General features: G+C 35.9%; 1 protein-coding gene across 2 annotated transcripts in view; it reads left to right on the top strand.

Annotated features, from left to right (window-relative positions):
• Positions 1-13,937, top strand: part of LOC123865975 (LIM domain only protein 3-like) — a 66,814-nt gene extending 52,877 nt beyond the window's left edge. Inside the window, exons 3-7 of one of the 2 annotated variants that reach the window (XM_045907233.1) lie at positions 6,468-6,699; positions 8,491-8,616; positions 9,041-9,182; positions 11,197-11,388; positions 11,973-13,937. In XM_045907233.1, the coding sequence (XP_045763189.1) occupies positions 6,468-6,699; positions 8,491-8,616; positions 9,041-9,182; positions 11,197-11,358 (662 nt within the window). In that variant the 3' untranslated portion in view covers positions 11,359-11,388; positions 11,973-13,937. The remainder of the gene's footprint in view (positions 1-6,467; positions 6,700-8,490; positions 8,617-9,040; positions 9,183-11,196; positions 11,389-11,972) is intronic. The other variant, XM_045907234.1, reaches the window with a different exon arrangement.
• The last annotated feature ends 733 nt before the right edge of the window (positions 13,938-14,670 follow it).

The following is a 14,670-nucleotide window of genomic DNA, read 5'->3' on the forward strand; positions in this document are numbered from 1 at the left end:
CTTTATATAATTGCGATATGGAGTTTCAAGTCTCAGCCTGTGTCTCAGCTGCGTCATATTGACAAAAATACAGTTTTAATTGCAACTTGTTTGAAAATTGCTTTGCTTTGCAAAAACGTTACGAGCACAAATTGAAATGCAGTGAGATAATTATACGATGATATTACCTAATTAAAACTACATCTTCATTACCGACAATTTATGCACAGTTTGAACATTGTTTTTAGAAAGTAAAATAATAATGATATTCAGAGCTGGCTTGTTATGTTTTCAGGGTTCCACATCGTACCTATTAATGTATGTAACCCTGATTACAGTGTTCCATATTAGTTTTGTATTCTAGTGTTCAATAGATTTGGATTAAAATATCTACTTATCTATGAAGGTGATACTTTTCTTCTGAATTTTTTTCGATTAAACTAATAAAGAAAGAAAATATTACACACGTATTGTTGATACTGAAAATAGTAGGTATGCAGTGACGGTAAATGACGCTGAAGGCAATTTATTTGGCCTGTAATTGGAGGCTCCACTGCAAAAGTGTCCTAATTCGATTTTTTACAGCCCAAAAAAAAAGGAGTCTAATGTTTTCAGAGTTCATGTTGTATTACGTATTTGTTTTTTTATTCCACTATAATTTCAAAATACCTGAACAGATTTGAACGTATCGTTAGAATGCTTAGATTAGCTCGAGTATTTAATTTTAAGCAAAGCCTATAAATTTTCAAAAAAATCAATGCCATTTTCAAATGTGTTTTTTTTTTGTTGTTTTTTGGCCGAGCAGTCGTGATTTTAAATTTTTTCAACTATGACTTGTCGGTTTGCAAATAGCAATGCATGCTAAAAAACTAACATTTAAAACAATTATTTTAAACAGAATTGTAAGACAACCTGACATTTTTAAATTAAGGATTTGTGACTAATCGATTTTTTGCATTGGAGCATTGGAGCCCCAACTTGACGTTCAAAATAAATGTTTAAAGTTAATTATTTAGTCGAGCGTTTTATACGATGAACCCATTTACGTTCGCAGTCGTCTCCCACTTGACCAATTTTGTTACATTCATTATGAGGCGAACCCGCATTTGGTTAAATCTAATTACGCCCGCATAATGGATATCGCAACAACGCAATCAGCCCCATTGTTTAATGACTGACCGACAAGTGAAACTAAATAAACCATAAAGCATTCGGAATAGCTGCAACCGCACTAATTGTGTCTGTAAATCCGTTTTATTGCATTACCAGTCGATGTTCGTAGGTCTGTCCGTTGATAGCAGGCTCGTAGGCTCTTATTTTACTATGACCTTTTCCTGCGACTTCGACTGCCTGAATTTAATTTTTTGAACCTCCCTTAGGAACCCTACCTGTTTCCCTGAATAAAATTGAATGAAATGAAAGCTCCACGGATGCTATGGAGCTAGTTAGGTGATGAATGTTTGTCATTTTTCTAGTTATTTTTATAAAACTTAGTATTTTGACTCTCGGTTAAAAATAAAGAAAGACGTATTTCACGGTTTTTGAAAATTTCACCCGCAAGGGGATATAATAGGGAATGAAAGTTCATATGAAAGTCCGTAATTTTTCAAGTATACAGTGTATATCTACGAAACTTAGTATTTAGATTTTTAGATAAAAAATGGAGAAATAAGTATGTATTTTTGAAAATAATTTCACTCGCAAGGCGATTGTATTATTACGGGATGAAAGTTTGCATGAAAGTCTGTTATTGTACTTGTTATTTCCATGAAAATTGGAAAATTAAGAATTTTCAGTTTTTTTTGGAAATTTCACCCGATTTTCAAAACTCCACTCAAACGAAGCCCTGGCAGGTCAAACTAGTCTGTTCGTAAATGATGTCGCAACTAGGCCATAGTTTTATTAAAAAAAAAGTTTCTGAAATTCAAATCACACTAGATGGAGTATCCACGTAACAGATTGACTATTCATCAAGTTACGGCGTACGGGAAGGCCACGTTAATTGCGAAACGCAGTGAACGATTGTAAATTGCACGGAATGATGCAGTCGTGATGCGGGTTCATTACAATAACCTGGTATTTAATTGAATACGAGGAATGCCGTACAGAACGGAAACACGCACTGTTGCACGTTCTATGGCTCTATTCGCTTGTTTATTCTGTTAATTGAATCAAACAGGCATAGTTTTTAGCTATTCAATATGATGACATCTTCGCATAGTAGCAAGAGGCGCATGCAATGTATATTTTGAATTTAAATGTACGAGTCAGCAGCATCGGGAGCTTCGGTGAAACTGTTTCGGTCAGCGATGATATGGTTGGTTGTGTTTTAAATATACCCAATAGGTAATTATTGTTTATAAAATAAATCTTAAACTGAACAATATCATAAAGAGCATAACAATGGCTCTCGTAATTAATAGTAATAATAGTATGACCGTTTGGGTCATTCGAGACAACATAATATCGAAGCCAAATGGCCGCGTTATTTTTGTTTCTCTCGCGCCAAAATAAATTACTTACTTTTGACCCATTTCCGGTTCCTTTTCATTTCATCTTAGAGCAATCGTATACCACGGGATAAACGGCTAACTAAGGTGGATGCGACGGGTCTGCCCGCGAAATTTATAAATTTGTAAACTAATACGACAAAGTAGGCTTATGGCACTGCGAAAAACCAAATTAAATTTGAATTTCGCGGGCAGACCCGTCTTATGCCCCTTAATGAATTACCTATTATTACTCTGCTTATTAGGTTTTTATAGCCTGTTGATTTGTTACTAAAGCAACCGCACCTAAACTGGTTGGTAACTTGCACGGATATAATATTATTTACTTCGGTCCCTTGACATTTATGTAAATTGTTTCGATACTTGTATTTACTTATTAATAAAGTTCTCACGTAGTAAAAGGCAATCATAAAAAAAATTGCAAATGGCAATATTTAAAGACATTTTGCTACCAACAATGTATAGCCTGTATGAATAAGGGCAAGCGTCCATTATTTTCTGTAATCGCTAGCTAGAACACGCCCGTAATTACAACATTAACATGATGCTCGGCCTGAAATGGGCATAAGTGCATAACAAGCTGCCAACCGCGATCCACGAGGCATTCCTTGGAAAAATACGGAATCTGTCATGCTTGTGAATACACCAATCAGTTTTTTAATAGCATAAAAACAACCTTGCAACTTTCTGCTTTGAATAGCTGGCTTACAAATTAACAAGCTTTAAAAAGTTGTATCACATAAGGTTACTTACTAACTGAGTGGTGAAATGACGCGTAGAAACCGATGCGATGGGGATATAGCTTAGGATATGGATTTAATATAATTTATAGATAATAATGGGAAGGGTTTGGCCATAGTCTACCACGCTTGCCAAGTGCGGATTAGCAGACTTCACACATATCCTTGAGAACATTTGAACGGTGAACTCACATGCCAGATTACCTCACGATGTTTTTCTTCACTGTTAATGCAAAATTAGCTATTAATATAAGGTATAAATTAGTTGCAAATACCTAACATCGAGTCGCAACACTAAAACCATTTTACTTTAATTGCAATACCTTGTTAATGGTTAATTAGCTTGAAACAACAGCGCAATGATTAATTTAGTTAGCCGAGGAACGTGAGCGCATAATACATTCTGTTTCGCTACACACTAACAGATAATGGTCCGTAATACGCGATTCATTATGGCATTCATCAGCGAGCTGGCTCGATTGTTTTCTCCCATGTAATTGCTCCAATTAATTCCGCCAGACATGACCGTGGCGTGCACTCAAGAGAATGACGTCATTATGATGCGCGCACGCACATTTCACATAAAAACAGGTCAAGTGCGCGTAAGAACACACATAAGGTAGGGTTCCGTAACCTTTCAACTACAAAAGTTGCTAAAAACTTTCGCAACATTATATTTGGCTAAAAATCTTATTATCATCATTAGCATCATGATTATCTCCAGCTCACTACTGAGTACGGGCCTCCTCTCAGAACGAGAGTTTTTTTTTATTCATAGACTAAGTACGCTTGGCTGCAATCAGAGCTTCTAGCAAGTGATGATGCAGCCTAAGATGGAGCGCGCTCGCCTAGAAGATGCCTTAGGTTTGGCCATAGTCTACCACACTGGCCAAGTGTGGATTGGCTGACTTCACAAAATCTCATAATGATTTTTAAAATACCTTTTTAGCAAGATAAGTATCTACTTATTACTCGAGGGGGTAAATCAAAATTGTGGCATCGTTTTTATGTTCAAGAGGTACTCTAAAAATTTAGGTATTTTTACGAATTTTAAATATATATCTGTGCGTGTGCACATAATAGGTGTACTGAATAGGTTTCTATAACTGTACTAAATTTCAACTTTACAGCTCTAATAATTTATTTCTAAAATGCCTGTGACACTCAGTGTGACAGACGGAAGATAAATAGACTATACGAAACTATAAACGTTCCTTGTTTTGCTGCGGATCCTTAAAAAAATGCTACTTTATAACATTGCTCTCATTATGGTGCAAATAACTAGAGCAGAAATTATGTTCTAAGAGTAAAATCTATTTTTCTTTTAATCTCTACAGCTCCTTACCATTTTCCTTATTTCATATTATTATTACCTAATTGCTAATTTAATAATTCTGGATGATCTTGTATATTTACCTGGCCGGTTTCGATAAATTGATTCCTACAAAACAAGTAATGTAAAAATTATAGCCAGTGTCACTTCAAGACGATCGATGTAAGGATTCTAATTTCTAACGATACCCCATAGCTACATTAAAATCTGTTCAGACTTTTAGTAGTTATGGTGGAATTAAAAAACTCACATAATATACATTATACATACAAACGTGAATCCTGAAACATTACACTCCTTTTTTGGCCAGTCGTGTAATAAATAATAAATGTTTCGTGTGTAGTCCGCCTGGTTATTAACAAAACGTGCTATAGAAACTAAACATGAAAAGTAAATAGGTCGTTAGGAGGCAATCAGTTTCATTATGATGGCACGCCGCTCACATAATAATGGTGTACGTCAAACCAATCAAGGATCCAATTGAAGGGGTAACTAGGTGGACATAACTCATCGAGATCGATCACTTGCGCATCGCATCGCACCGATACATCTCGCATCCCGCTCATTGGAGCCGACGTCGTGACAATAAAGTTAATTGGACTATATTAATGGGAGCTCGTTAATAATAAAATAATAAAGATGACGTACGGCCCCGGGCGTTGCAAGGCGCAATTAGCAAGCCGCGGGGAGCGCCGCCCACGTTGGCATGGGATTAATTCTTGTATAAGCGCATTAATTAATAATACTCTATTGTAACAGGCTTTCAATTTTTAAAGACTACGTCTTATTATCATCCTTTATTGAATACTACCTGAGCCACCCTGGTTTTGCTTGTAGATTTCTAAATTTTTTGTAAATCAATGAAGGGGTGGAATTTTTCCAAACTCCTGAAACCCGCATATCTTCATTTTTAATCAAAAATCCAAGAACCTACTAATTTTCATGAATACTAAAAAAAACAACTTAAAAAGTGACAATCCTTGAATACAAAATTTCATCCTTTAGTTACTCTTAGAGAATGGAATTTCCAAAAATATTTTTCCTAATTTTTACCCGTAGATTCACATGCCAATTTTCGTGTATAAAACTTGAATAATGACGGAATTCCTTGCAAAATTTTAATCCATTAACCTCTTAGGGATGAACTTTCCAAAAATCCTTTGTTTAAAGTGCTAGTTCATGAATGGAAAATCCTGTCCAATTTTACCCAAGTGTTGCTGGATCAGACAGGACAAGGACAGGACAGTCTTTTTATATTCATAGAAAGAAGATTGTTAATAATAAATCAAGATAAAAGATCCCTTGATTTACGTTTTAATAAGAGGAAAACAATTCTTTCCTCTTTTAATATTAGAGAGCGTATACTTAAGCGTAGAGACCAGAGAGTACCTAAAGTAAAATCCTTAGAATATCCTTCAGGCTTCATCATTGTTCTACAATTTTTACGAGATTTCAATATGTTGTCCAAGAGTTTTTTTAATAATTTGCGGCTGCTTTACTGGTTTGATTCATCTATTTACAACGGTAAATATTACCATGCGTTTACGCAACGTATCATTATGTCACTACTACTTTGATGGGGACAAAGTTCCAGCACAAGTTCACAGCACAGCGCAGCACAGTTCAAGTTGTAATCAATAAATTCCATTTCGTATTCAATAAATCTATTAACTTTGGTGAACATCTTGAATATTGACCCGATTTATTACGAAAAGCGGGTTCACGCGATTGGTTGATCAATTGGTGCGGATGCATCCGATTGATTGATTAGTTAGCGCGGGTGCACACGATTGGTTGATAAGTCGGCCCTTGCATGCCGCGTTCTGCAACTTTTCCACCACTTTACGCCGCTTATTGCTCAAGATGTTTCCCGGGCACTGTATTTATTATTCCTTTTGTCCAAAGGTCAACAAGAAGATAAGTATGCACTTAGCGGCGGCGTGGCGAACCCTGGGGGCACCCGGCTATGCGCGCAGTGTGGGAAGGTCATCACAGAGCGGTTCCTGCTCAAGGCGATGGAACGATTCTGGCACGAAGACTGTCTCAAGTGCGGTTGCTGCGACTGCCGACTAGGCGAAGTCGGCTCCAAGTTGTATTATAAAGCAGACCTAATGCTTTGTAAAAGGGATTATCTTAGGTAAGTAGCCTAACTCCTAATTTCTAATTCATTAGTGGAAATCCACATGCATACTTATATTTTACCTTTTTACGCGTTATCCGCTTACTCAATTTTGACGAAATTTTGTACAGAGATAGCTATTCTGGAGGCAGACACAGGCTACTTTTTGTCTTGAGTAATCTAAGAGTTTGTTTTGAACCTAAGTCACATTTGCTATAAAAATAATTATATTGCACGTATAGGTCATCTTTATAACCTGATAATATAATTATAAGGAGAAATTACAAGGGGATTCTTGAAAAATCTAAATCAACGAAAAGTGATATGTAACACGAAATACCTACTCAAAACTTTCTGACTAAAATTATATTTGAAATTTTAATAGATCGATATATAAAACCACTCAGTCACAATCTGATCACAATTTTTTGCTGGTTCTTTTTCTATCTTAACCTGATACCACTCTGTATTCAATAGATTACAAATTCTATGGACCGAGGATTCGTATTGAATTTCTGATGCCATTTGTAATCCATACAAGGAGATTTATCTGTGAGCTGTGGCGTTTACATTAACTTCCAATAACAGTCAATGTAGCACTTAAGATAAATGTTTTGAATCGAAAATTATCCGACATGCGTCATGTTGCGTTTTGTTTTACACGCAATAAAACATGAAGGTATCGGTAGTTTTTGTAACGCTCTTCAGTGATCAAATTCGTGAATCGATTGGCATGTAATAATATTCGGCTGTTTAGACGCACAACACCAGTAATGCAAACGGGTGCGGTACGCAGAATGCCTAATAGGTATACCTACGCGAAATATCAAATCGTGTAACGCTAACCGCATAATTATATACTTACGCAAAATTTCAAATCACTATGATGATAAAAAAACCAAATCTAAACTATAAGTATGTAAGTGAAATTAAACTATACAATTTAATACCTAAGGGTCTCTTAAATTTTAAATGTACAGACCCTTAAAATTTAAGAAATCTTAATATTTAAACACGCCTTGACTTAATTACGAAATTTTTGGGTTTGGTTTATTTGCATAAATTACAATTTTGGAATTTTGCGTTTCTGGCGTTAAGCTAGTTTGGTATTTTGCGTAAGTAATCTTTTACTATCTTAAATGCCAGAATTTTAATTTTGGGCATTTTGCGTTTTTTTTTTTGCATTGAGCGTCCACGCGTATATTCGTCAACCACAGAAAAACCTAATCATTGAATATCAAAGTCATGATTTATCATAGTTCGGTAGATATTTTTTTATCGGATGATTGGTGATTTGCAATGTGATTAAAAATATGATCTCTTGTTAGCTGAAATGCTAATATAACAGTTGTTTTACACTGCATACATAAATTATTGGGTATTGACAAATTGCATATGCAGATTGATTTGTACCTATGTGATTTAAAGCCGTGCGAAAATTATCCATTTTCAATTGTTTTCTCCAAACTTTCCTAAGTGATAGAGTTGGGTATTCCTCTCATTTGAGACTCAAACATCCATGTGTTTTCTGTAGAAGGGATCTTCTCTTTGGGAGAAATCATAAAATAACAAATCATCAACTTGGTACAGAGATCCCGTGAAATCCCAGGATATAAGCTAAGTTTGGTGACTTTGGTCCCAGAAAATCAAGGAGTTCTCACGGGATTCTAAAAAACCTAAGTAAATCCATGCAGACGAATTCATGGGTGTCATCTAGTCCTGAATATCAGAATAGTGAATGGAACTTTGGTATAACCACTATTATGTATTCTGAGGTATACCTAACTAAATTTTCTAAATTTTTAACAGGTTATTCGGCGCAACGGGCAACTGTGTGGCGTGCAACAAAGTCATTCCCGCCTTCGAAATGGTTATGCGAGCGAAGAGTTTCGTTTACCACTTAGAATGCTTCGCTTGTCAACAGTGCAATCACAGGTGAACTTCAATTTCCAACTACTCAGCACTTAAAAGTTTTTGCACTTCTTTGCTAACAGGCAGTTACGGTTAATGATGGTTCTACAAGATAATAAAATATCATCCGTAATACATTCACATCATCATCATAATCATCAACCCATTACCGGTTCACTACTGAGCACGGGCATCCTCTCAGAATGAGAAGGGTTTGGCCATAGTCCACCTCGTTAGCCAAGTGTGGATTGGCAGAGACTGCGTGCCCGGGATCGAACCCCGAAACGAAGAGGAAGGCCGCCGCGCGACTTCTTAACCACTTGGCTATCACAGTAGTAATAGATTATGTAAATCGGATATTAAATATAGTCGCTGTAAATAATTCTGTAATCTTATTCTAGTTTAATGACCAGCCGCAGAGTAACACGGGGTGTATAAATCTGTGCAGGTTCTGTGTGGGCGACAGATTCTATCTGTGCGACAACAAGATACTCTGCGAGTATGATTACGAGGAGAGGCTGGTTTTTGCAAGTATGGCGGCCAACCCCAGCGGGCTAGCACACATTAGACGACAAGTTAGTGGATTACAGGTATATTTTATTAAATAACACAGCATTTAAATCCAAAACATAATACACATACTTACTACAATATTACAATTGTAGACATATTGATACCAGGTTCATAACTACAGGGATCGAGTTACCTAGGTGGTATTTTTTTTGTAGCGTTACCAAAGTACCGTTCTGTGAACGTTAAAAAGTAACGATAAAAATAATGATAGCATTACATTCATTAACGTTATCTAGACACCGTTTTTAATATTGGTTAAAGTAATAATACTTGTACCGGTAATTATAAACTAAATTCTATGAAACGATGCTGTGTAAAAGAAGCATCTTTGTTCGACGCGCATTTACCACTGAATAACGATAAAAATATAACGTTATAATCATATTGGTAAGTGTACGCTACTGTTAATGTTAGCTTTTTAACGTAACATAACGAAATGTTTTTGGTAGTTTAACGTTAAAAATTAATTAACGGTACCTACCTACTAAAAATAATTGTGTTTTGGTTTATAGCTTATAGGTTAAATTCATCAATCTAAGATCGAGAAAACGCGTCCAGTCAGATAATACGTAATATACTGATATTATATCATAATCATAATTTTCCTTTTAATTTATGATTCAAAAAGAAATATGCTATTTGCCTTGCAGTAATAGTTAACGGTTATGAATATAGTTTCCGGCGCATATTTCGTACGCTAATGAACGGCTGCCGCTGTCGCGGCCTCTAATTACGTGAATATTTTATCTTTGATCAATGTAGGTATCATGTTGCCGGTTCTCACCACGTGGCCTGCAGACACACCGCCACGTACAATCAATTAGAGCTTTTGTCGTGATGTGGAGCGATACCACTTTAAATCTACGTTTTATTTAAGTTGATGTAATTTTAAAAAGGCTCAATATACCTATATGCACTGTTATTACATCCAAGAACGGAACAAACGTCTGTTTACGCCATTATACGTACACTTATCGATTTATTACGGACTCGGTTATTATATACGCCTGTTTGCCTTTTACAAGCAGTACTAAATTGCCTTGTTCTCATAATAGGATCCATCTCGTCTATAGATGATATTATGTAAAGAGCTTTTTTCGCATGCCCCTAAATAAAAGGCACGTGAAAAAGTAGGCTCCCGAGGAGTAAATACTCCCACAAGGACACTGTTAGTGGAAGATTCTATCTCCACTTTATTATGTTTCTTTTGTGATCATTAATCTTTCTCGTACGAACGCTTGTCGGAATGCGAATGTGGGGGAATCTATTTCATTTTATGAGTCGCGCGAGTGGAGGGAACCCATTCAGCCGCACGACATTTCTAATCGACTTTTTGATTGCGCTCACGGTCTACTGTTGGGCGCTTGACAGGAGAATTGCTAACATTGAAATCGAATTACCGTTCAAGTTATCCTTTTTAACCCCCGAGCCAAAAAGAGGGGTGTTTTAAGTTTGACGTGTGTATCTGTGTGTCTGTGTATCTGTGTATCTGTGTGTCTGTGTATCTGTGTATCTGTGTATCTGTCTGTGGCATCGTAGCGCCTAAACGAATGAACCGATTTTAATTTAGTTTTTTTTGTTTGAAAGGTGGCTTGATCGAGAGTGTTCTTAGCTATAATCCAAAAAAATTGGTTCAGCCGTTTAAGAGTTATCAGCTCTTTTCTAGTTTTCTTGTTGAAAAGAAGGTTAGATAACCGTTAGGTTCTTAATATTATGTCAATTGACAAATGTCAAGCTGTCAAGATGGACGTTGCCTAAATACATAATTATTTATTTGAAAATGATGTTTTGGAAAACTCAAATACTTTGGATCGTCGGGGGTGTTATAAATTTTTAATTTACACTTGTTATTAAAGGCGATGCTCATGAAATGTTTGAAGCGATCATCTACAGGTCAGACTACACTTTCTTGCGCTGCACTTACGGTAGACATTACGAGTTGCACTGATAACATTATCACTAAGCTATATTATCACCGTCTTTCTCTGCCGAAGTCAACAAGGAGATAAATTAGAGAATTGCTTGTTGCAGTCGCCGAGTAGTGCATACGTGGGCGGGGCGGCCGGCTGTGTGGCAGGAGGGCCGGTGGGTCCTCTAGTAGAGAAAGACAACGGAGGGTGCGCTGGCGCAGACGACGCGTCCAGCGGCTACGGCAGCCCGCCCGACCCTGATGTTTGCGATGCTGCGCGATGACCGATGATGCCTCGCCGACTACTTGCCTCGGTGGGTAACTAAATAAATTAAAAATCATTATGAATAAAAATCTGTTTTAGAACACACAGGCAAACCCTTTTTATATGATAATTTCACTTGATATAGTTATCTTATGAATATATGAATTTGTTCATGAACACATTTTAATTGTTTATCCTTGTTGTTGTTCTGTCATTGTAATTTTAACGGTTTTTAGACTTTTTCCTTTTGGTAGGTACTTGTGCTATAAGACCTACCCACCTACCAAATTTCATGATTCTAGATGTTGACCTACCCTCTAGGGTACCCTGTAGGTTTCTTGACAGACAGGCAGACAACGAAGGGTTCCTTTTTCCTTTTGAGGTACGGAACCATAAAAACAACACGGCGGATGCTAACCACCGAAAACCCTTATTATTAGGTATAGTATTTTTTTGGTAGCCTGCAGCTTATTCTAATCAGAATCTTGTTAGTATTCTTATTCTGTAGAGCAGATGCATCCGAGTCTACTCATCTTATCAGTGAATTTTAAAAAGTTTATAGTTATCACTTTGTATAATTGTGTATATTTTGTACTGATTATTATAATTGTTCTTATATTTTATTGTACACAGGTGAAACCTCACTGAGCTATGGCGGTACATGGTTAAGAGCTGTTTGCGCATCGGATAACCCAGACAAGAGAAGATTATTCAAGATCAATATCGCCTAGATAATAAATATTGCGTTTCCTTCAAAATTATACATCCTCTGCTTCATTACAAGATATCAAACAAACAGTTCAACACTTCTATTTTTCCAGTCTCTCAAAGTGTTAAAACAATTTCAACGGTGCGATTTTACTATAGAAAAAGGTGAAATTTTTAAAAGACTATTAAAATGTTAAGCGATTACAGAATGAGTTTATGCAAAACCGACTAAGTGCAGTATTATATCTAAGTGTTTCGAAGACACTTTGAAAGCGCCGCAGGAGTACATTAGGCTAGAAGGCGCGCCATGGATGAGGCCACTTTACAAAATGTCCGGGATGAGTCGCGATAACGTTGTCAGAACACGATATTTCCATTATGTATACGATTTGAGTCTACATGGTAAGATAGCGCCGCGTGGGTAGGACGCTAACCCTCTCGCGCGGGCACCGCTGTATCCATACAACTAAGGCTAAAGCATACACGATACTTTTAGCATCGGAAATTGGTGATTTAAACGTTTTCCGTAGAAGCTGCGATTACACATAACTCCGCATTTTCGATATACTTAGTGTCGGGCAAGGCACTATGCAGCAACTGCATGTTCATATAATAAATTATTATTTATTACATTTGGACGCGAGTCGCGATTTCGACTGATATCTTGACCTTAGTTTGATATTGCTGTGGCTTTGCTTAGAGTGAAAACGTGACAGATGTACCTATGTCTCTTACAGACATTCGTTTCGTTTTAAGTCTGACTTAAGTCTGAGTAAAATCAAATTACGTTCTATAAATCTCAGCCTTAGTTTTAGTAGGTACCTACAGGTGCTACGTTCAAGGCAAAAACGCCAAAACGATTTGCAGTTTGATTCAAACTGCAAATTGTTTGAATGAACTTGATTTCGATGCCGCAATAAATAATTGTACCTAGTTAGTTGCTGCAGAATATTAATGATAGAGTTAAGAAATCTCTGATTGCCGGTACTGAAAGTGTCGTGTGTCCGTATGTGTTGGCCCTTACAATTCACGCTTAGCTAATTTAGCCAGCTTACCTATATTTACCTACAATAGTTTGAAACGTCGAATATGTACCTTAATATTTAATAATTTTGTTTATTTTCACATCGCATAGCACACTGTACTACATAAAATCTTTCATACAACGAGTTAGGTCCATAGCTGAAAATATTATTATTTGATAGATAGAATCGATCTCATTGTTATAAAATTCTGTGTACATGTGTACCTAAATATTGTTATCATACAAGGTATGAACTTTGTGGATATTTTTTAGTCTTTATTTTCCACTTTATAAATTGGTTAAATATGTATGTTATAATGTTACTTTGTACCAAAGATATTTCGTTCGGAAGTTTTTAGTCTTCACAGATGAACTACTTGTATAGATTATTAATTAATACCATTTTTTGGTACTTTAAAGTGGTGCAATGGTTGATAGTTAAGTACCTCTGTATTAATAAAATTATATTAAGATATTTTGTAAATCGTATTTTTTTCCTTATTTTGCCATAGCTTCAGTGTATGTTGATCGCATATACCTACCAATTGTAAAATTAATATTACTTGCGTGGTTTCTGATGTTTGGCTACGTTGTTTAAAGAATATGTGGGAGATAATTCAAAGATTTAGCTATATGCTTAAATTTTTTAATATTAAATAAACATTATTGTAAAATAAAAATTTTTTATGGTTAAAAGATGTATTTATGTAAAAATTTGAACTGTCGTTAATTAGAATTATTTTCTAGGATGTAAAGTTTTCTTCAAACACGTTGTATCATAGAAACAACAAATAAAACTCTCAAACATCGACAGTTATTTTTCATTTTACCGTTATTGTGTAAATAAATATATTTATTTAATGACTTAGTTTGTGTTTTATTTTAAACTCGTGCGAGTGGATTCAGGTCTTCAAAAATCTCGTAGGAAATCTATTATTTTTTCAGGATAAAAGGCAATCTACGAGTATTATGTCCGTCTTCAGATTGCAAGCTACCTTTGTACCAAATTTCGTCGTGAAAAGGTAGCAGACAGACACTTACACATTAATAATATCAGTAGATACCTTATATAGGTGCTTTAGAGTTCTAGAGATGATTCGTAAAAATCATTTTGTAATGTTGGCTTTACAGAATTCACAAATACATATTCAAATCCAATTTAGATTGAAAAGGTTGGTCGGTTCTATATATTATTTGTCTACAGATATCTAAGTTTGGACATATACTTACCTGGTACCTATTATTATTAACATTAGGTATTACATGTAAGCAAGTTCAAGATGTGAATAGCTGATGATGATCCTAACGTGTAGGTATGACATACTAAGGCCTCATTTACACGAGAGCTTTTTTCACACGTCAACGCTTTTTTACGTGTGAACAGATACTTGGGAATACATATTTTGTTCTATTTGGACGCTTTTTTAAAAAAGCTGGCGTGTAAATGAGGCCTTAGGATTACTTGATATTAATTTTTACATCCGTAGCGAACTGTCAAGGTTAGGTAATATTCATAGGTGACAGGCACGGAAGCCATCCTTTTGGCAACCTCCCTGGCGGAATGGCAAAGTGAAGAGGAGCGCTATGGTTTTATAAGTA

The sequence above is a fragment of the Maniola jurtina genome, chromosome 6, assembly GCF_905333055.1.
Source record: "Maniola jurtina chromosome 6, ilManJurt1.1, whole genome shotgun sequence".
Classification (NCBI taxonomy): domain Eukaryota; kingdom Metazoa; phylum Arthropoda; class Insecta; order Lepidoptera; family Nymphalidae; genus Maniola; species Maniola jurtina.